The 21,297-nt window shown below is 35.4% G+C and overlaps 1 protein-coding gene across 22 annotated transcripts in view; it reads right to left on the reverse strand.

Annotated features, from left to right (window-relative positions):
- Positions 1 to 777: 777 nt before the first annotated feature.
- NRXN1 (neurexin 1) overlaps positions 778 to 21,297 on the reverse strand; it is a 1,133,364-nt gene continuing 1,112,844 nt past the window's right edge. For all 22 annotated transcript variants that reach the window (XM_025353854.1, XM_025353853.1, XM_025353851.1 and 19 more), the window contains one exon: positions 778 to 4,169. In XM_025353854.1, coding sequence (XP_025209639.1) covers positions 3,862 to 4,169 — 308 coding nt within the window. In that variant the 3' untranslated portion in view covers positions 778 to 3,861. The remainder of the gene's footprint in view (positions 4,170 to 21,297) is intronic.

Below are 21,297 nucleotides of genomic sequence, written 5' to 3' on the forward strand. Positions count from 1 at the left end.
TCCTTTAATTTAGACATTAATAAAAGGTGGATTGTTTCTGTTACATTTTTACAATCATGCATTAATAGTAATAAAGAAATAACAAATATATCTAGACACTGCAGGTTCAAAATGAATTAAGCATTGATGTTCAGACTTTTTACTGTTGAAGAAAAAAAGACTAAACTTACGCATTTTCATCAGAAAATCATTTTCAAGTGCCAGGGTTTTAAAACAGTTACCAACTGTTGAACTAAAACTTACTCTGACGAATCATCTGATTTCTAAAAAGCCAATTTATTTTGTGAGAAATAAATATAGTTCTATGGAAACAAACACTATGTTCTTTTATACATTTATTTTTTTTTCAAATAACATGTGAGAGTCAAAGAAATTAGGCAAACGGTAACTAGTATGTGATAGTGTTGGAATTTAATCACAGGTTTACTTAACTTGGATTCCATTGTTTTTTATAGAGAAAAAGCATATTTATGAAATTAGTATTTTAATGTTGCTTTCAATAATTACTGTATCAGTTTATGGTTTCTGGCATATCAAGATGAACAAATGTATACAAAAGTACATTGAGTGGCTCTGCCTTTAATTGTATGAATATAGAGGTGTTTAATGACTAGTAAAATTCAGACAAAAGAGAGTCAACATTCTTCCTCTGTAATATAAGGATGGGTCTTCCCTTCAGATGCAGTCTTCCTTACTGTCCCACTTTCACCACTTTCCCACTTTCACCACATCATGAAATGGTGCCGCATATACTTTTTTAAATCAATAAATCCACAGTTGTATTAAGAAATATTTTATTAACAAAACAGTAAATTCCACTTGCTTAGCATTTCCAATAATGGATAAATTGGCCTTGCAACAGAAAAACAAACAAATAAAAAAAGAAGAAGAAAACCCCTTAGATACCCAATCACACAAAGCACTAGAAGGGTAGGGTTTTGTGGCCTTTCTTTGATGTTTTAGGGATTGACCACTTCACACATTATTGTAGTATTTGTTGTTTTAAAAAAGGCAATACATTACATGGATAAAAAAGAAGCATAATCAATCAGAAAAGTTACAGTCTAGAGATGTAATCAAATTTATGCCAAGTAGTGTGAAATCCTCAATCAACTGCAAACTATGCATGGAACCCTGATATGTTTGGTATGAAGATACTTGGGATTCAAGTCATTTTTTCCTTCTAACTCTGTTCCCCTCTTTTCTTTTTCCATTCAGGAAAAAATAAGTTTTGCTAGAGTGAGTTTGTGTAAGCCAATAATATTAGAAATAATCTTACTGATAATAAACTATATCATTGCATGTAACTTTAAAATTTATGCTGGGGAGAAACATTGAAATCAATCCCAAACAACACATTTCATAGATATACTGCTTAAAATTACCATTATTCAATTTATTTTCTATTATATTTTAGAATCTATCCAGATGGAAACTGGTTCAAGCTTAATAGATAAAATAGAAAAGCAACCTTAAAAACAAAACAAAACCAAAAAAAAAACCCTTCAAGCTGTAAATTAGTAGTTTTACACTTCCCTTCTTATTTTACTGGCTTTCCCTGAGTAAGACTGAATGAGACGGGGGAAAAGAAAAGACTCATGAATTCTTTAACATGGCAAATTAAAAAAAAAAAAAGAAAATCTAGAAAAGAAGTAATGGATATTAAATTTTCATTGTATACCTTCTACTTTCTGGGTCATAAAAAGCCATTAAGATTCTTTCACAACAATTACTTGGCAACCATAGATAGTAGTGATTTGCTATGAATTATACATATTTCTAAGGTGCTGTATATCTGAAATCCAGGCCACTTCTTGGCTTTTTTTCATCAACTAAAGTATCACAAAAGATGTTTTGCATTTTTTGCCTTTGCTGATTAAAGCTAATTGTAAAGGTATTCTTCTCTTCTACAAAATTTATTATCGCTCTTTTAGAAGGTATTCAAGTAATGCAACCAATTTTTACTGAAGCATCAACTTGCAATCTAATAATGCATTTCTTTTGCACTACCTTCTCATATTAATAATTTATTGCTGTGAACATTAGTGAATAATATGCAAAAACAAGTGTATAATCTATACTTTTCTACTACTTAATGTGTTAAACTAAAACTATATTTAATGATATATATGTAAAACCAGAAAAGTTAAAACATAGTCAATAATTAACAGAGAATGATTTTCTTAAATGGGTAATACAGAATAAAAAATTACTGAAAAATACTTTCTTAGTTGAGAAAATGTTTACTTTCCAGAAATGTTCATCATGCACATCAGATTCAGAGAATATATATATTACTTTATTAGAAAGAAAGTTTTCAATTGCAGCAGCCAGAGTTAAGGTGTAGATTAATCAATTTTGCTTCCATAACCTGCCCACATAATGGTTCTTATTCATGCAGCAGTATATCAGTGATATTCTATTTGATAAGGAAAGGTTCATTTCATTAGGGACTAAAATCTTCTTGGGGTTACCTGGGAGCAAGATCTCAATGAAGCAAATCACCCCATTTGTCATCAATACCTTGGCACAACCCTCTTCCTTCCTGCTTTTCAATATGTCAATAAATATTTGCTACTGTATGCACATTTGGATCTTCTAGTACATCTGATGGATTGCTGTGGATTCGTGTGTGTGTGTGTGTGTGTGTGTGTGTGTGTGTGAAAATAGTGAATGTATGTGGGAATGTATTTCAGGGAGAAAAGGTTATAAGATACATATGTATATATTTGACTTTCTAATTCACACCTTTCATACAAGTACTAAAACTCAATTGCAACAGAATGAAGGCTGTACATATAAGAAAAAAAGTAGCTGAGTCTTTTTATATACATTCATACATATCTTCCTTAGAATAAACACTACACTGTGATTTCTTTAAAAAATAAAAGTAAGTAATTGTGGCAATTTATAATGGTGGCAAAAAAAAAAAAACAAATGAAATAATTGTTGCTCTGATGTCATAAAACTCCCTATACTTAGCAACACTTATAACATTGAATTTACCAAAAATGGCTGAAGAGCAGAGATATATTTTGCATTTTCTATACAACAGGCTATAAAACGTCACTTATCACAGTCCAGAAAGCACACAGAGATGGATTTTATATAAACATATGTAATAACATAATAAGCGTGCATGAAAATTTCCCAATGATTGCATCTATGCCCTCTTGTTTTTGTTTTGAAATTTTGTGTGAAAATGTGCCTTATATTTCACATTTTTGAAAATAAGGCCTCCATACTTTTTTTCCTCTCTCACAACCAGAAAGGGGCTTTTTGAATGTGTTCCTACACAAGTCTTCAAAAAAGCCAGCACTTTGTTTCAAATGCAAGTTCCAACCACTGCTCCAGTTGCACCAGGCGGCAAACTCTTAAAGGTTTGCAGGTTGAGTCACTCAAAAGGACAGTCTTCTCTGGCAATTGGACTAACTGACTTCTCAGGAAAGCGCTAGCACTTTGGCTAAATCCAGGATCATAGGTAGCTTCTTTTTTGTGTTATGCTTTGTGTTGGTTTCTGTGTTGTGCCTTGATGCTGTAATACTCCTTTGCTTTATGAATGCGTGCAGTCATCACTGTCTTTTAGAAATGTTCCAGCAACATAAAGACAAGCAGAGTAAATGAAAACACTGTGGATGTTAGGGAATTTATTGGCCCCTGTTTTTTGTTTTTTGTTTTTCTTTTTTGAGAAACAAGAGCATGAGATACTTGTTTTTATTTTTTAAAAAGTCTTTCCTTCCTGATTGCATTCCCTGTCTTCTTTTGTATGTGCTTCATAAAAAGGAAAGTAAATAAGTTTATATTATGTCTCAGATAAAATGAAGACTATTTCTATACAAGTGTCCATTTAAGATCTTGGGATCAGACATAATACTCTTTATCCTTGTTTTTCTTATTTTTGTTGGCGCTTTTCGCACTGCTGGGTTGTTTCTCCTTTACGACAGCCCCATTGGACTGCGCTGAGTTACTGATGTAGTTTCGACTCTCGTCCACATGGTATGAGCCTTCATCCCGGTTTCTGTACTTGTACATGGCATAGAGGAGGATAAGGATGCACAGGGCGGCAGCAGCTACTATCCCAACGACCATACCCGTGGTGCTGCTGGACTCCCGGATCACTTCTGCTGAGCCTGGGTACGGCTCTCTGCCGCCTGCTCGGGTTGGGTTGGCTATAGAAAAGAGGATGAGAACAAACACAAAGTGATCATTGAGTTCACTGAATACCAGAGAGCTACATTCACATTTATTATCTATTTCTAACAGCACCTATGCGTTAGGAAAGGTATCCTGTTGATACCTGTAGCCATCCCTCTGCCTCATGGGTACTAAAAACTAGGGACTATGATTCAAAGTTCTCTGCGAGAGATTTGTTGCTATGTCTTCTTTTTCACAAATCAATTTTGTTTACAGAGTTCTGTAAGCATTGCCCTAAATAAATCCCAATTAGCTCTAAAGGGCCATGTTGGTGGGTTAAGTGGAAAAACCACAAACCCAACATAAAGAAAAGCAGAACAGCCCTACCCTATAATAATAGGGGGAATCATAAGAATCAAATTGGTGTTGCTCTAGAACATAGGTCTAACTAGACTGAATCAGGAAAACTAAATTTAGGACTACTTTAGAAATCATATTCCCTTGTATTTTAAAGAATACAGTATTGAACAATAAGATAATTCACACATTTTAACTGTCTGCTTTTTAAAGTATAACTTTAGTTACATTTTTATAAACGAAAATAGACTAATTTCCATTTTGTTGGAGATTTACTTGTTTACATAAGTATGTGTGTATTTTATTAATTGATTGGGGAGCTCCCAAGCTAAATTTTGGAGAAGAAAGTAATAAAATATTCTTTCTCAGTTTTAAATACAGTCTAGATTGATTTTTTAGTCAAAACTCAGAACTACCTAATAGATAATAATAGAAGACTGGTTAGTTTTATTCAACTGACAAAACCCTTCTTCAGTCTTCCCAAAGTATAAGTAAGGTTCTTTCTTGGATGACAACAATGGATTTTGGGGTGCCTATATCTTCTTGAAGGCTTGGTCAGACACTGAAATTGATCGATGGGGAAGAATGGACCTGAGATTTAATTGGTAGATAGGAGGAGAAGGAGCAGCTCTTTTCCTCTATATATAACAAACTTTTTTGATACTAAAGGATAGAAACTGTAGAGAGAGAAGAAGATTCTATCCTACTCTGACTGTAGGTCATTTTTTCCTTGTGAATTGTGTTTTCTGCTTTTCCCTGAATCTCTATCCTCTCACTTGTCCTACATAAAAATATTACTTTTCAGATGTAATGTTTTAAAAATGCTACAACTTTCAAAACACGATTCTTTGCCAATTATGCATAATGAACTTAAATAATCTCGATTGCATATATATTAGATAGGATGTATGTGTATGAGTGTGTGTTCGTGTGTATGTAAGAACTGAAAACTTAAGAAGACTAAAATTATGCTTTTATTTCACTACTACTAAACATCATTTAGTAATTAGTTTTAATATTTCTGCAAAAGTTCTTGTTAATTACTGGGAATCATTTTACCAAACATATGGCTCTATACAGCTCTGTAATTCCATTTTCAAATATCACCAAGATTTCTTTTCCCTAAATGTGTATGTGTGTGTGTGTTTCTGTGATTTTCCTTTCCTTCTCCAAATAAAGTCTTAACAAATATAGCCATTTCCAAGGTAGTAGCTCTCAGTCTCAAATTAGCAATATGCTATGTTCTGGTGCTACAAAACGTAGCAGGTGAAATTTTTTATGCTGTATATGTCCTTGCTTGTTTTACAAAAGCCCATGGAGTGTGGCTTAATAAAAAGCTTTGGAGTTGCTTCTGTGGCCAAGGTGGAAGGAGACAAAGACTGTAATCCACAGTATTTGATTACAGGAATTAATTTTCTCTCATGAAGAATAGAATCTCCTGCAGTAACTCTGTCACTACCTGACAAACCAAAGGCAGCACTTTCTCTTTTAAATACAGTCATCTTTGCCAAAGTGTGCCAATTAGCTCAGCTGCTTTCACTAAATGAAAACTTTCATTTTACAGAGCATTCTTTTACTATGGTGTCTCGAGAGCTAAAAAGGGAATTTTATTTAAATATTACCTAAATCATTTTTTTCCAACCTGATGGAATGCTTTCATTTTAAACACATTTTCACAATTACCTCACTTTTACTTTGTCTGACAGAAGGGAATAGGGAGAATGGAGATAACATTTGAATCATTTAGCTTATGACAGTAAAATTGGAGAATTTTGATGGAATGGAGGGTTTATATTTTGTATACTAAGAATAGACATGTATTTTTTGATAAGGAATTGGTATCAAAAACGGACTATCTTATCAAAAAAAATTTATTTTATTTTTATCTGCTACAATATTTCTGAGAGGTTTTCAAAACAACTATGCACATAGCCTATTTGTGTTAAAATAAGAATGAGGTCACAAAGACCACAACAAAGCCTGAAATCCTTCAACTGTGCCATACACATTTGAAAACATCTCCCGTTTAAGGAAAATATTTTCTTTTTTGCAACACTAGCCAAATTGTTGCTTAAGTCATATGAGGCCTAAAAATATCTCTATACAAAACCCACATGTAAAAATTCTAAATATCATGTTTCTTAAAAATATAACCTACAAAAGCTCTACCAAAATTAAATCAACCCAATAAACATGTTATCTTTCTTTTCCCTGATTCACATTAAAATTTTAATAACCATCATAGCAGATATTATTGTAGGTATGTTTGGAATACTCCCATGTCTGACTGATTAATATTCTTTTTCTATTTATGCTTCAAATAGGAAGGCTAAGTGAAATTTTTCTTGACTTTTCTTCTAAGACTAGAAATATTTATGTGTTGGTTGGGCAGGGTGGCTCACGACTATAATCCCAGCACTTTGGGAGGCCGAGGCAAGTGGATCACAAGGTCAAGAGATGGAGACCATCCTGGCCAACATAGTGAAACCCTGTCTCATACAAAAATTTGCTGGGTGTGGTGGTGCACACCTGTAGTCCCAGTTACTTGGGAGGCTGAGGCAGGAGAATTGCTTGAACCCGGGAGGTGGAGGTTGCAGTGAGCTGTGATCGCACCACTGCACTCCAGCCTGGCAATAGAGTGAGACTTCGTCTCAAAAAAAAAAAAAAAGAAAAAAAAATATATATTCATGTGTTAATATAAATATATATTTATGTGTTAATATAAATATATATATTTATGTGTTAATATAAATATATATATATTTATGTGTTAATGGGACATCTCTCCCAGATATGCAATAAAAGGCCGAAGACATTTAAATATATTCAGTAATTATAAATGTGGCTTCTCTTATTGTCGCTAATGATTTATTTTGATGATCACTGAAAAATCTCTGAAGAAAATTTATATTTATGTAAATATAGAGAATAGTATCAATGACTAATATGATTAAATGTCTTTTTATGTAATTTGTTAGAAATTTATATAAAAGGGAAATGCTGTCATCTCAGCCATTTACGAAAATGTGAAAAAAATAAGATAAACTTATAATTAATTTCATGGATTTAAGAATTTTGCATTCCCTCTAAACTATATAATAAACCAAAATAAGACATTTTAAAACAATTAAAGCCATCTGCTACATGTTTTGTTCTTAGAAGTGCTGAAATGTGAATAATGTAATTAACTAAAATTTACTTTCACCCCTTCTTTCTTTCTTTGTTCCAGCATGTGACAAAGAAACAAGTGAAAGAGAATAACTTGTTAAAAAACATTTAACTTGTTAAAAAAAGCAAGTGAAAGAGAATAAAGGAGGAGGAGCTAAAATAATGGAATACAAACAAATAAGCTTAAGTCTTTAAGTCCTGAATCTTCAAAGATTAACTCTGATGTGTAGGTAAAATTAAGCCGACGTAGCCAGTTCGTTATATTGGGCCCAGGGATATAAGGAACTTGGATCAATGGAAAACTTCAGTAGGATTGACATGTGAGGAGAGCGAGAATGCACACCTTCATCACAATACGAAGGGTTTGACTTGTGCTGGCATTTTTAACCTAAATGATTTGGAAGCTACTGATTATTCTAGCAAGGAAACAGAGCAGTACAATAATTATGACCCATTTCATATTTGTATTCACTTCTTTCCTACTCACTTCTGAGATTCATTTAGCGAAATGGCTATAGAAAAATTCCTGGGACTCTTGCACTGATAAAGCATGTTACCTTAAAGGACCACTGAAAAGTAGCTTTTAATCCTTCCTCTCTCTCCTAGCATTTGGTAAGATATGGTGGTCTCTAGAAGTTTCCCCCATGGTCTGCTTTGTCCCTGTAGATTTATCAAGAATCCTATGAATTTTTTTGTTTTTTGTTGTCTAATTAACATTGTGGTAACTTAGGTAAACATAAGCTGTCAAGTGTTTGGACAGTTAGTAACGTATTTCTGCATTATAGTCTAAATCAATTTGTTCATATCCAATGATAATTCAGATGATAATTCATTGTGGAAAATGAATAGCTAATGCTAAAGGCATATTTTAGTGCCTTATCACATAGAAAAAATAAATGCAACTGTTGCTCTGAATTAAAAATTAAAAAATAAATCTTTCAGATTTTAATTTGTCTTTTGCTGAGATAGTTATCTCAAACTACAACAACAGGAAAGGAAATCGCCCTATGTGTTATTTCTTTATTTTTGATAGTCTTTGATACTGTATCTGTGAAAGAAAATCATTTCATCAAATTAGAACAAATTTAGATCCAATTAAGAAATACATGGGGAAAATACATTCGAGACACATTAGACTTCAGTACAGAGCAGAGAGGGATGTCAGTGCAGGCTTCATCTCTTACCAGCTTCTTGCACCCTCTGTTGCTTCTTTCATGCTCCTCTCTATTTCTCCTCCCACTTACCCCTCTTTATCGCCTCTGTGCCTTGGTCTTCCAGCTCCCGAATTATCCTTGTGGGGGCCCTCCCCACCCCCAGGTAAATGAAGAAGGTCAGGCCAGCAGGGGTCAGGACTGTTTGCCTCTTGGATTGGTGTATTACTCAGGAAGGTGTTCAATAAACCACAAAATTTATTGTCAATTTCCTAATTTCAAAACACAATGTAAAATAATTCTTACTGGCACAAGTGTCTACGTGTGATAATTTCAGCAGAACAGGTTTTGTGTTTCATATTGGCATGATTACTTTAAAATGTAACTTTCTAAATTTGCTTGCAGATAAAATTGTATGCTTTGTCAAAACAAATAATATTTGATCACTAATTTAAAAAACTTTTGTGATACATATGATGATATGATGGGGGCATATTAAGCCATTAAACTTGGCATTGTATTTATCAGTTTGCATTGTTTGATTATATCTAATCATACCTTAGCATATGCAAATAGAAGTTAAAGATTGCAATTACTGAGGACAATGATTCACAACTGAAGTGCTACAATACTAAGCAATTTGAAAGGTACATTTTTGAATATTAATAAATTTTTCCAAGGAGATTTCACTTTGCAGTGGTAAGTGACATCCTTCATTTTTCTTTCTGAAATTGGAAACACAGCAATCAATTATTGTCATTAAAGAAAACTGCTCTTGATCTATGTTTTTGCAACTCTGCATGATAAATGGTGTTTATAATCCTAATTCCTGATATAGAATGGGGTTTGGTGGGTGGTGGGACCTTGTCTTTCTATTGACAAGTTCATCAAGGCATTAGCATGCCATCAGATGCTCTTTTTATCACTCAAATTGTCACTTTTATGAAATTATTTTGTATACTTGAATGAGCTTTTCTTCCACTGTAATCTTATATATATATATCTTGGTTCCAAAGTTAACTTTCAAGGTTACATTGTAGTTTCTAGGTAATTTTTTGGGCTTGTTTTATTTCTTCAGTATAGACTGTTAATGTATGTGTATGTCGTCAACTATGAACCTGGCACACCAAGGATAAAATAAGAGTATCATTATAACCTGATGACAATGAAAATTCAGCTTTTGAGCTTTGAGAAAAAGATTGTAAGAAACTACCAGTCTTAGGAAATAAAAAAGAATAAAACATGCTAGTGGTTAAAAAACAAACAAATACAGGTTATATAGTGAAGATCAAGAGGGGATCATAAAGGATCATTAAACTCCATAATGCCCAGCATATATCATTCTGCTAACCAGAATTGTTAGATGTCCTGCCTTGTAATGATCCTTTTAAAAAAAACTCTTGGCAAGAAGCATTTACTGAATTTCTTCTCACTAAGAGTTTCTGACCAGTCTTTCTGGTTTTCTTATAAATTAAGCTTAAAGTAATAGATTTTAAATTTCTGTCTCCACCCCACCTAGGAAAAAGAGTTGCCTAAAATGATCTCATTAGGCCAGGGTTCTATATACTGTGTCTAATAGATGTAGAAGTTATTATAATTCTAGGCCAGCCTTGAAAATTATTTTGGATTTATAGGGGAAGATTTGACTTTTCCAGTACTCAGTTTCATTAATACTGTGAAAAGAAAATTGGAATTCTAGCCTCCTGGGGTGTTTGTGAATTGAGATTAGCACAGTTTTTCTCTTCCCCATTTGGAAAAAAAACAACTCAAAGTTTATTACTTTTTCCCATTTGTTTGCTTCAATACAATGTAGGCCAGAAGAAACAATTATGATGCAATCATTCATAAGAAGCCATGTTTAAATGCTATATTTGTAGGAAAGCAGGTACACAGTGATTTATATGACATGCATTAATTTCGACTCATGCTGTGGTTTTGTGAGAAGTGAGGGATGCTGGATGTTTCAAATTCCCTCCATTCTCCCTCCCACCAACTCCACCTATGCCTGCACATTCTTAAGTTCACTTATGGAGGTCAGACAAGTCTTGAGAGAGGACATGTCTGACACATCTTAGCCCTTCCCCAATACATCGGAGATTTAGAAATAACTTGGAAATCAATAAACCTTTGCTACCTGCCTGGCTGCTGTCTCTGACATTTTCCTCTGCTTCTTTCAAAACCACCAAAGCATGTGTTTGAAGGGCAGTTAAGGGGCCACCACTCTGATATTGAGAGGTTCATTATCTTCTCCAGAGATCTAGGTATTGAATGGGAAGGGATGCTATACACTGGAAAACTCATCATGTGCCTGCACGATAGAGAAACCCAACTAGCACAGGCTGCTACCTCAAATGGTACCACATGGAACAGAGGAGACAATGGACGTCCACACTCTGTATGACCTTGGTGACACTGAAAATGAATAAGCAGAGAACATGCACAATCTCCCTCATCTCCAGGGGGAGCCATAGGATCATGCTGTTTACAAATCTTATTCTTCAATTATTCAGTATGTTGTAAACTATACGTCTACAGCTTAGTCGTCTATAAGCTTCATAGACTTTTTACATAGTCATTGTATCCTTGTGGTTTGCATCCATTGTGGTGCAATGTCCTTACTATTCTCATGGCCATTCATAGTCTGTCCACAGCCACCGACTCCAATTTGTCTTCCATATTTGTCAAAGGAAGTTACAGTCATATATTATTGCTGTCCCCAAGTCCCCACATGCCCACAACAGTTCAACTTTTATGCCTTGCTCATATAACCTTTTCTCTCCTCCCTGTTTAAATCGTACTTATTTTCTCAAAACTTGGCTCAAATATCCCATCTTTTATGATTTTTTTCTCTAATACCCTCCTTCTATCAACAAATATATAATGAGCTATAGTTAACATTCCAGGGACTATATGAGGTCTTGAGGGTATAGGAGATAACCAAACAAACGATGTATATGTCCTCATGGACCTTAAAATATAGTGAGGCAGAGAGGCATAAGAGAAGGAATCACACAGTTAAAGTAACAGCTGGGATATGCATGACGAAGGAAAACTGTAGGTACCATGCAGGAGTAGGACAAAGGTTTCTGATTGCAACTGCAGAATCAGAAAGATCTTTCTGAATTTGTGACACTTATGATAAAAATGAGTGGAGAGTAGTCAAGTGAAAGTGGGCAGAGGAGTCCACAAATAACATGTTGAATGACCTTGAGGAAACAGAGTTTACTTTTCAGGAATTAAAGAACAGTCTGGGCCGGGTGTGGTGGCTCAAGCCTGTAATCCCAGCACTTTGGGAGGCCGAGACGGGCGGATCACGAGGTCAGGAGATCGAGATCATCCTGGCTAACACGGTGAAACCCCGTCTCTACTAAAAAATACGAAAAACTAGCCTGGCGAGGTGGCGGGCGCCTGTAGTCCCGGCTACTCGGGAGGCTGAGGCAGGAGAATGGTGTGAATCCGGGAGGCGGAGCTTGCAGTGAGCTGAGATCCGGCCACTGCACTCCAGCCTGGGCGACAGAGCGAGACTCCGTCTCAAAAAAAACAAAAAAACAAAAAAAACAAAAAGCAGAGTGGCTGTAGCACAGTGAGATTAAAGGGAGAGGGAGAAGAAATTTCAAGGTGGACATGAAATTTGTCGCAGAGACTGTAGACTATGGAATAAAGCCATAATAATAAGATGAGCGTATTTGACCCCATAAATAACAATTTTATGTGACAAAAGCCATAGTATCATTAACAAAATGAAAATGACAAAGGAGGGGGGAAATATCTGTAGTACATATGATGGACCAAGAGTAAACACCTCTAAAATACAGAGTGTGTGTCACTGATAGGAAAAAAGACAAACAACCTACCAGAAGTATGGAGAAAAATACACACAAGCAAGTGGAGAAGAGATCTCAATGCTGGTGAGAATATTCTTAATAATTGTTTGATTGTTATTAGAAAGGAATCCAATAACATCTATTAAATTTTTTAAATAAATAAATTCTCTCAACCGTATATCACATCACTAATTTTAACGTTAATTCTATACTATTGTAAAATCTCACTTAAATATTTCATTCAATTGTTTTGTCTTTTTTCAACTACATTGTTGGTCCTTTGACAGTTTCCTGTGACTTTGTTTCTTTTTCTTATTAGTTCTCTCACCTTCCAAACTCTAACGAAGATTGAACACACTGGCTGAAAACTGTATGTTTTATGTATAATTAGAAGAAAAAATTTGTAAGTTGATAAAATTTCAAGGGCAAACTAGGTTGAATCTAATCATTAAAGTGTGAAAGCCAAGAACTGTGGCTCACAACTGTAATCGCAGCACTTTGAGAGGCTGAGATGGGGGACTGCTTGAAGCCAGGTGTTCAAGACCAGCCTGGGAAAGAGAGCAAGACACTGTCTCTAGAAAAAATTAAAACAAACATTAGTTGGGCATAGTGGTGCACACCTGTAGTCCTAGCTACTCAAGAGTCTGAGGTAGGAGGGTCACTTGAGTCCAGGAGTTTAAGAATACAATGAGCCACGATCATGTCACTGCCCTCCAGCCTGGGAGACAGAGCAAGAAAGTGAGAGACCCTCGATTTTAAAGTTTTGAGTAAAAGTGCTAAGCAAGGGGGCTGAACACTGACATTAACATCGCATATTTCTTTATAAAATATTTTAACTCACTATTTCTCTAACCTTAAACCTTTGTAATATCTTCAGTATAAAGGATAAATGTAATATTTATTTCATTAAATCAGAAATCACTTCTTCTGTGCTTGGGAGAATTGGGATCAATGTACAATAATTAAAATATTGTATCTGCTTTCCCTATGCTTCAAGGTAATATGTCACTTAATCCCAATGACTAAAGTCACTAAGCTATTTAAAGTTAACTGAGTCATCAGTCTGCAGTTTGATTCATTTGGATGCCTTATTTACATCACCATCATCTGACACCCACAGTATTGCAAATAGTTGACAGCTAACTTGGGGCTCTTTTTTCAATTCAGAGTACTGTAGAAATTTCTAGGGTGCTTTTCAGTCCTGTTGCTATTGGAATTGAAAAGGGTCTCATTACTCTGGCACAACTTTCCATAATTGTCAAGCAGAAGAAAGCCACATAGGCAATAACTGAGAAAATCAGTTTCAAAACTAGGGAGCCCAGAGAGTCTGTATATGTTTTTCATCAAAATGTATTACATTCCAGAAAAATGCAAGAAGAGTTATATTTTGAAATGTAGATGATATTCCTTATTAACTGATTTCTACTCAACTAAGCTTCTTGATACCAAAATAGCTTCTCTTCCTGGGAGCTCATTGACTACAACATCCAAAAATATATACATCCAGAAATCACTTTTCTTAAGATCACTTTCCTTTTATATATATATAGAAATTTGAATAATCTATCTTTACAGAAAATGAGTTTTATTCCACAAAATCCTTAAGGCTTGAAACTAGAAATTTTTTGAAAACCTGGTTTATAGTAAGACAAAAATGGCAACATTATAGCTGTGCATGTGTGTACATGTGAATATTGCACCATTCCTTCCAATTGTCTATCAGAAGTTGCTGAGGTTGCTGGGCATGGTAATTCATGCCTGTAATCCCAGTGCTTTGGGAGGCTGAGTCGCGGAGTAATGCCTGAGGCCAACAGTTTCAGACCAGCCTGGGCAACAAAGGGAGGAGATTCTGTCTCTACAAAAAATGTAAAAAATTAGCCCCGCATGGTGGTGCATGCCTGTAGTCTCAGCTACTGGGGAGACTGAGGTGGGAGGATCACTTGAGCCCAGCAGTTTGGGGTGCAGTGAGCCATAATTTCGGCATGACACTCCTGCTGGGCAATAGAGAACCTAATTAAAGAAAATGCTGAAGTCATTCTTCCCTTCTCTTCCTTTTTACTTGCCTTTCCTTTCCTTTTTCCTTCCCTTTCCTTTCTCTTTTCCTTTCCTTTCCTTTCCTTCCTCCCTTCCTCCTTTCCAAATTAATAGGTAAAGCCAAGCTATTAAATAGTTCTAGGAAAACTTTAGCAATAACTTGGGTGTGAACTTACTTAAGTATCAAAACCCTCATCAAAACCTTCTTTCTTACTTTCTTCCATATATTTTAACATTACTCAATTGTCAACTGTGATGCTTAACACAGCTACTATGACTTCCCTGCAACACCTATATTTTGTTTCTTATTTTATTTAGTTAACAACTACTACTTTTACTATTATTCTATGGTAGTTGCTGTGCTGTATGCTTTACACATAAATTTTATCTAATTTATTCCTTATAACACTCTGTGGTGTAGGCATTATCATTACAGGAAAGAAAACTAAGTCTCAAAGAGATTAGGCTATTTAGACTTTATAAATGGCACAGCCAAAATTCAAACTCAGGTCTGTCTATGGCTACTAACATTTTATATACTCAGTGTATATGCATTTACCACTGTGGATCAATTTGTTATTGTTTCTGATTTTATTCCTGCGTTAAGAGTAAAAACAGTTAGCACTTTAGGTGTATTTTCTAAGCAGTTGCCCAGTTCTACCCCTTCCAGCCACATTCCTCTTCACCTGCTGCCAACTCTCTGCCCTTTGCTGTGGGAGTTAACATTCCCACAGAATCTTCAAAAAGCAGTGAAGAGTGGTAAAAAGAATATCAAATTATAGATTAGGTTCTAGTCTAGGTCCTGTACCTAACTTTTTGAGTGACAGTTCGCAGTTCATTATCCTCTGCTAACATTGTTTTATCAGAAACATGATAATGACACATAAATTATTTATATCCCAGGGTTACTGTGGGCATCAGATCAGGTAGGGCATTCAATATGAAAGTATCTGAGGAGGATGAGGACTTTGTAAAAACAGTGATCATCTGATTGTTTTCTCTACATCTTCCACACAAAAGGTACTGAATCAGCAGCTGTCCCAACAATTACACAGTTCTGCAATATGTACCACACACAGTGTCTCAATCAGCTGCGGCAGTGACCATCAAGGACATTATCTCCCTGGGAGTAGTTGTATTTGAGGACTTCCCTTCATGAATGGAAGCCTTGTGAATTCAGGTGGCAAAAATGGTCACTTGCATTGTAGGGCATGTTGTTTCAGGCCATTCATTGTGGTGCTGCATGTGGAGCTTGTTCCTATTTTTCTGTGAGACGTTCTATCTTTAATGGATCAGTGCTCTCTGGCTCCTATGGTTGGAGTGAATTACATTTCTCTCTCTTTCAAAATTTTATTATGGTATTTTATGTTTTAGGTGTCATAAAATCAATCATCTAAGACTATTCTTTGGTAATAAATAGCTGACAGCAAGGCTTATTATATTGGTAAAAACTCCTTTGATTAGGTTTCATTGTTTCTTTCTAAAATTGTTAAGTCAATTTTTCCCCACTTCCTTCCCTGCTCTGGAATTGCACAGTGTACTCTGGATGAAATCCAAAGTAGACTTTCCACTGCAGAGTTGCATGCTGGGTCCTAGGTGCACCCCTCCTCCACCAGGGTGCCCGCACAGCATCTATATAAACCAGAGTCATTCTGTGTAATGGGGCAGTGTACAATTTTCCTGATTTAGAACTGGGTCTGTTCGCTTTCGGTGATCATCTTTATATTCCTGTCATGAAGCTACTGCTGTCTCAATTTTCTTTTGTTGGGAAAAGATCATATTCTTTTTGGTGAAAGAACAATAGCTAAGGTGAAAGATTAGACAACTTCCCCTCTGAGCCCATTAGAGAGAAGTGTGTCAAGTCTAGCATTAGGAAATATGAAAGACAAGGCATCCATCATGGTGGGGAGGCTGTGTGGGTAGGTGTGCCTGGTAAGTCACGCTGCGGGGAGTATTCCTGAGTGTCCTAGGAAGGAAGCAGGAAAGTTAATCATTTCTTCTCTCAAAAGCACTCTCCCTTTCTCTCTCTCTCTTTTTGTTTAGTATAAAAAGCCTAATTTTTTTTTCCTCCACAAATAAAATAAGAAGAGCAGAGGATATGTGCTCTCTTCCTACCACAGGAACCTAAATTTATCCAGCTAAAGCATTGCTCCTGTCTTAGTAGCTAGTGAGAAAAGTTTTATGCTGATAGAATTTAGAAATACTTTGAAAAACTTACTAGATGCTAAAGTATCATCAGTATCATTTCCTTTTCGTGTTTGGGGATATTTCAATTTATGATATGGTTTACTATTTAGTTAATTTGCTGGTACTACTAATAAAAGCCAATTTATATTATCAAAGCTTAGACTATGTTAAGTGCTTTAGATGCATTGTCTCATTTTTATCAGTGCAGCAATGTCATGAGTATTGAACACTATTCCTTTCATTTTGCAGATGTAAAAAGTTGAATACACAGAGATTCAATGATTTGCCTCTAATTACACAGTAGGTGGCCAAATTGAGATTTGAACATAGGCATTGGGATTTCTCAAGTTTACTCAATGAAACAAAATATTTCAGTGTGTCCTTAGATGTGAGAACATCAGTATTTTTCTTTCTCCTATTTTCTTTCTTTCTTTTTTTTTAAGTGTAATTAATGGCCTCTGGCTGTACTGGCATCTTTAATACATCATTTTTAACCTGGAAAATTAATAAAGTATTCTGGTCTATGCTATTATATTGCCAGTGCCAGGCTTCTTATAACATTTTGTTTATGACTAAGGAGCAACTCATGATGAGAGTGATCTAATCGACAAGTTACTGTGTTGAGATGAGAGCTGAAGGCTAAAGCCAAATGTAGCATTTGCTGCTCCGTGGAGCATATGCACCAACAATGGAAGCATATTGGCTCCTCACGGAGGCAGCATGTCCTGTAGATTGGAATTCAGAATATGCTGGCTTACCTCTGATGTCATCTGAGCAAATGTAATTAATGAAGTACCAAGAAAACGCCACAGGAAGCCAATTTCATTATCAAAACAGGTATTTGACACAAATTACAAGACAACCTGACTTTATCCTTCCTGGATTTCATGTTTTTGTAAGAGATAAACTTACCTTATATTTTTCCTAAACTTGTGCTACATTCCTCCCTTCAAGGTGGTTAAATATTTCAGAGCATGGATGTGCATCTTGTTGTCTTCTTCCAAAGCTCAACAGGACATGTGCCATACTGTTAAAAGGCTCTTATATTTTAGCATCTTCCAATAAGAAATTGTGATGTGAAACTGGTTATTAATGCTCTAAGGCTGGATACATACAGGTTGCCTAAAAACTTATGCTGTACTCATTACTGAACAGAGTTTTCTGTTTCTTATTGTAGTAGGTTTCTGTATTAGCAGCCATCTATTTTTTACAGACTTCAGGTAAATGCTTAATCTCCCTTAGCAAACTCACTTATATGCTAAGTAATTATTTTAAGTGGCCAATCATATGTTAGTTAAGACATTTTAATACAGCCCATTCTCTCTAATGCCTAAAGAGACTGTGCTGATTTTTTACTCTGCTCAAATGCGCAATGCCTTATGAAGGACCTCACCACAAGGCAGAATACTGCCTCCAATGGCACACAACCAATGCTAGTAGCAGTGGGTCCTTCACCTATCATTGGATGTGTCACAATTATTTGTTAAACCCTTAGTATGTGGTATGTGCCAGACACTGTGCCAAGCATTATGTATGAATCCTCTTTTTCCAATCTCATAATTAACCCTATTCTCCCCTATTTTACAGACAAGGAAACTGAGCATCAAAACTACTAAGTAACTTTCCCAAGATCAGGAAAGGGCTGCATCTCAAACTAGTTCTATATAATTACAAAGTCCTGGCCATAACTAATATTCATTTCTGGTGGCATGTCACAATTCTTTTAAAATGTTAAGAGCTTTCCTAAAGTGTGACAACCATTGTTTTTTTTAAAAAAAAAGAGTCCAAACCTCACAAAAGGGTAAAAATAGTTCAATTAAATACAAATTCCTATATTCTAAAAAACAAAACAAAACAGAAAGACACATGTATATGCACACACATACACACACACACAAAATACCTTTTGCTCGTGATTTTGTTTCCTGCTGGACTCCTGGTAGAAACTAATTTTGTTCAATAAAAACTGGTTGCTGGTAAAGTTGATCTCAACTTAACCAAACAAAGATAGGCTTCTTCCTGCCTCTGGTCCCCTGGCGTTCCATTTCTTAGGGCATTTGTAATTTCAAATATTTTATCTGTCCCTTTTATGTGTAAATATGCAGGACTTGGGAGCCATCTCTTTGTAATATAAACATCAAAGAAGATAGCACCCCTATCTCCTAATTTCTGTGGGAAGGGTAGGAGCCTAACTTCAGTGGGCTCTTGGCTCCAAATTGTTAAACTACCCCCTGTCATGAAAACATGAGATACTTTGTTTACATTTCCTTTGGGTGAAGCCCATTTGCAAGCACACTTGGTCCCAAATCCATCCATCCTAGCAATTAAATATTCTCCATCCTTCTTGTTTGTTTGTTTTCAGTGAGTTGTGCTCAGGCTGAACTCTGGCCCACCTCCCCTATTGCGATAGCCTTCACTAAATCTTCCTTGCCTGTTTAACTTTGTTCAATGTAATTTTTAATCTGACTTTACTGCCTTCAGAAAAGCAGGGGGAAAGTGAATAAAAATGACATGTGATTTTGTCATTTGTCATAAAATGGCTACTTTAACCATGTACCATTTACTTTTACTCCAGTGTTCTGAATAATTAACTATATATGGAAAAAACATTTCCTACACCAGCATGTTGCACCCTGAAACCCAGCTAGCACATCGGTTTCCAACTCCACCTGCCCCATCCTGCACCTGAATGATGAGCTGAGCCCTCAGCACTGATTCTGGCCTGGTACTCAGGAGATGCTCTAGATGTTCCCTCAAATGGAACACTCATTGCCACAGTTTTTCTGGCTGCAGCTCAAAATCCTCCATTTTGATAGCAATGTGTTGCCTATTATGGGCTAATTAAAGTCACTTTTGAATAATTACATAATAAATAACACACATTTAAATGTAGAACAAAATTATTTTCTAGTCAAGCTCTAAAAATATGATCTAGCAAGATAGTCCTTTAAATGATCGTGATACTTATTTAATGAAAAGATGCACCTTGTTCAATATACATATCTTTATTCCTAATGTGGTTAATGATATCAATTCAATAGAAATCCCTTGATCTTTTCTCAAAACAGCACACCGAAAAACCACTCAAATTGCATGGTAATTGCAACAAATTTAGCTTAATGAATAGTAATACATGTAAAGAATATGACATGAAATTATTTAAATGAACTTTTGAAAAATCGATTCTATATTTGTGAGGTGCCTGAATTTTAGAGGAAAAACCTTCTGCATTCCAAGAAATTATAAGCCCACCTCTTCTTAACTAGAGAATACACCTGCTCTCTCATACTGCATGACATGACTTAATCTCTCTGAATCTCTCTGAATCTCTTTAGCTATGAAAATGCTTCATAGTTTCACAAAATAATGACATGTAATAATGTTTGTAAAGGACTGAGAACACAGAATAAATCTTCACCAAATACTAGTTATTATTGCTATTTATCAGTGCTTATATAATCTGAACCTTGATCAACATGATTCCTCTGATAGGCAATCAACCGTTCTTTTGAGTGGTTGTACTGATGACCTCACCTCTTGTGTTCCAGCTAAAGAGATGCCACAAAAAATGGGTGATGCTTTTCTTTTTCCCTATGACCAATGAGATATTTTATTATTCAATGGAGTTTTTCTTTTCCAAGTTTGATAAAAGTTTAATTGATTTGAAAGTGGCTAATATCCCATTAGCTACCCATCCCTTAACCACTCATAGAGAATCTTAGCACTGTAAATCTAACAGGAAATTGTCCTTCCTAAACAGGGCTCCCAGAAAACAGGAAGCAGGTCCAATTCCCTTTGTAACAAATGATAAATTAGAGTTATTTATTAGGGACCTCCTACAGCAAAGAGGGTCATTATCTTCATTTAAGATCTTGAGTATCAACATAAAACTCACCTTTTACAAACTTCTTCAGGAGTTTTGAGAAAGGGTTCTATTCAGAAGAGGGCCCCCAAACTAAGAGATACTGAGATGATTAAAGACCTTCTTGGAACTTAAGTGGTTTTTCAGTGTTGCCATTTTGTCAATTTACTAAGTGGATCTAAAATGTAAAATTTCAAAGACATGTTTTACAAAAACTTTGATTCATGTGAAAAATGAAGTCTTGGAAAATATGTGTTTGTGTGTGTGTGTGTGTGTAAAAATAATAGTAATAACAGCAAACACTCATATAACACTTATTTTGAGCAAAACATTTTTCTATAACACACTTTTCATATATTAACTCCAGCAATCACATATCTAGGCTGAGAAAAAAAATCACAGAAGGTGTAAATGTTTTGTGAGAAAAATTATGAAAAAAAAATGTTATCTCTCATGTGTCTAGGCTTCTTAAACTGGGCAGCCTAGGACAATAGTGACCTGTGACCTTGTTACCAATAGCTGGTTCATATTTCTACCTGTTCACTAACAGCTGGGGTTCAGTTAGCCCTCCTCAAGCACA

Source organism: Theropithecus gelada, chromosome 13, assembly GCF_003255815.1.
Source record: "Theropithecus gelada isolate Dixy chromosome 13, Tgel_1.0, whole genome shotgun sequence".
NCBI lineage: Eukaryota > Metazoa > Chordata > Mammalia > Primates > Cercopithecidae > Theropithecus > Theropithecus gelada.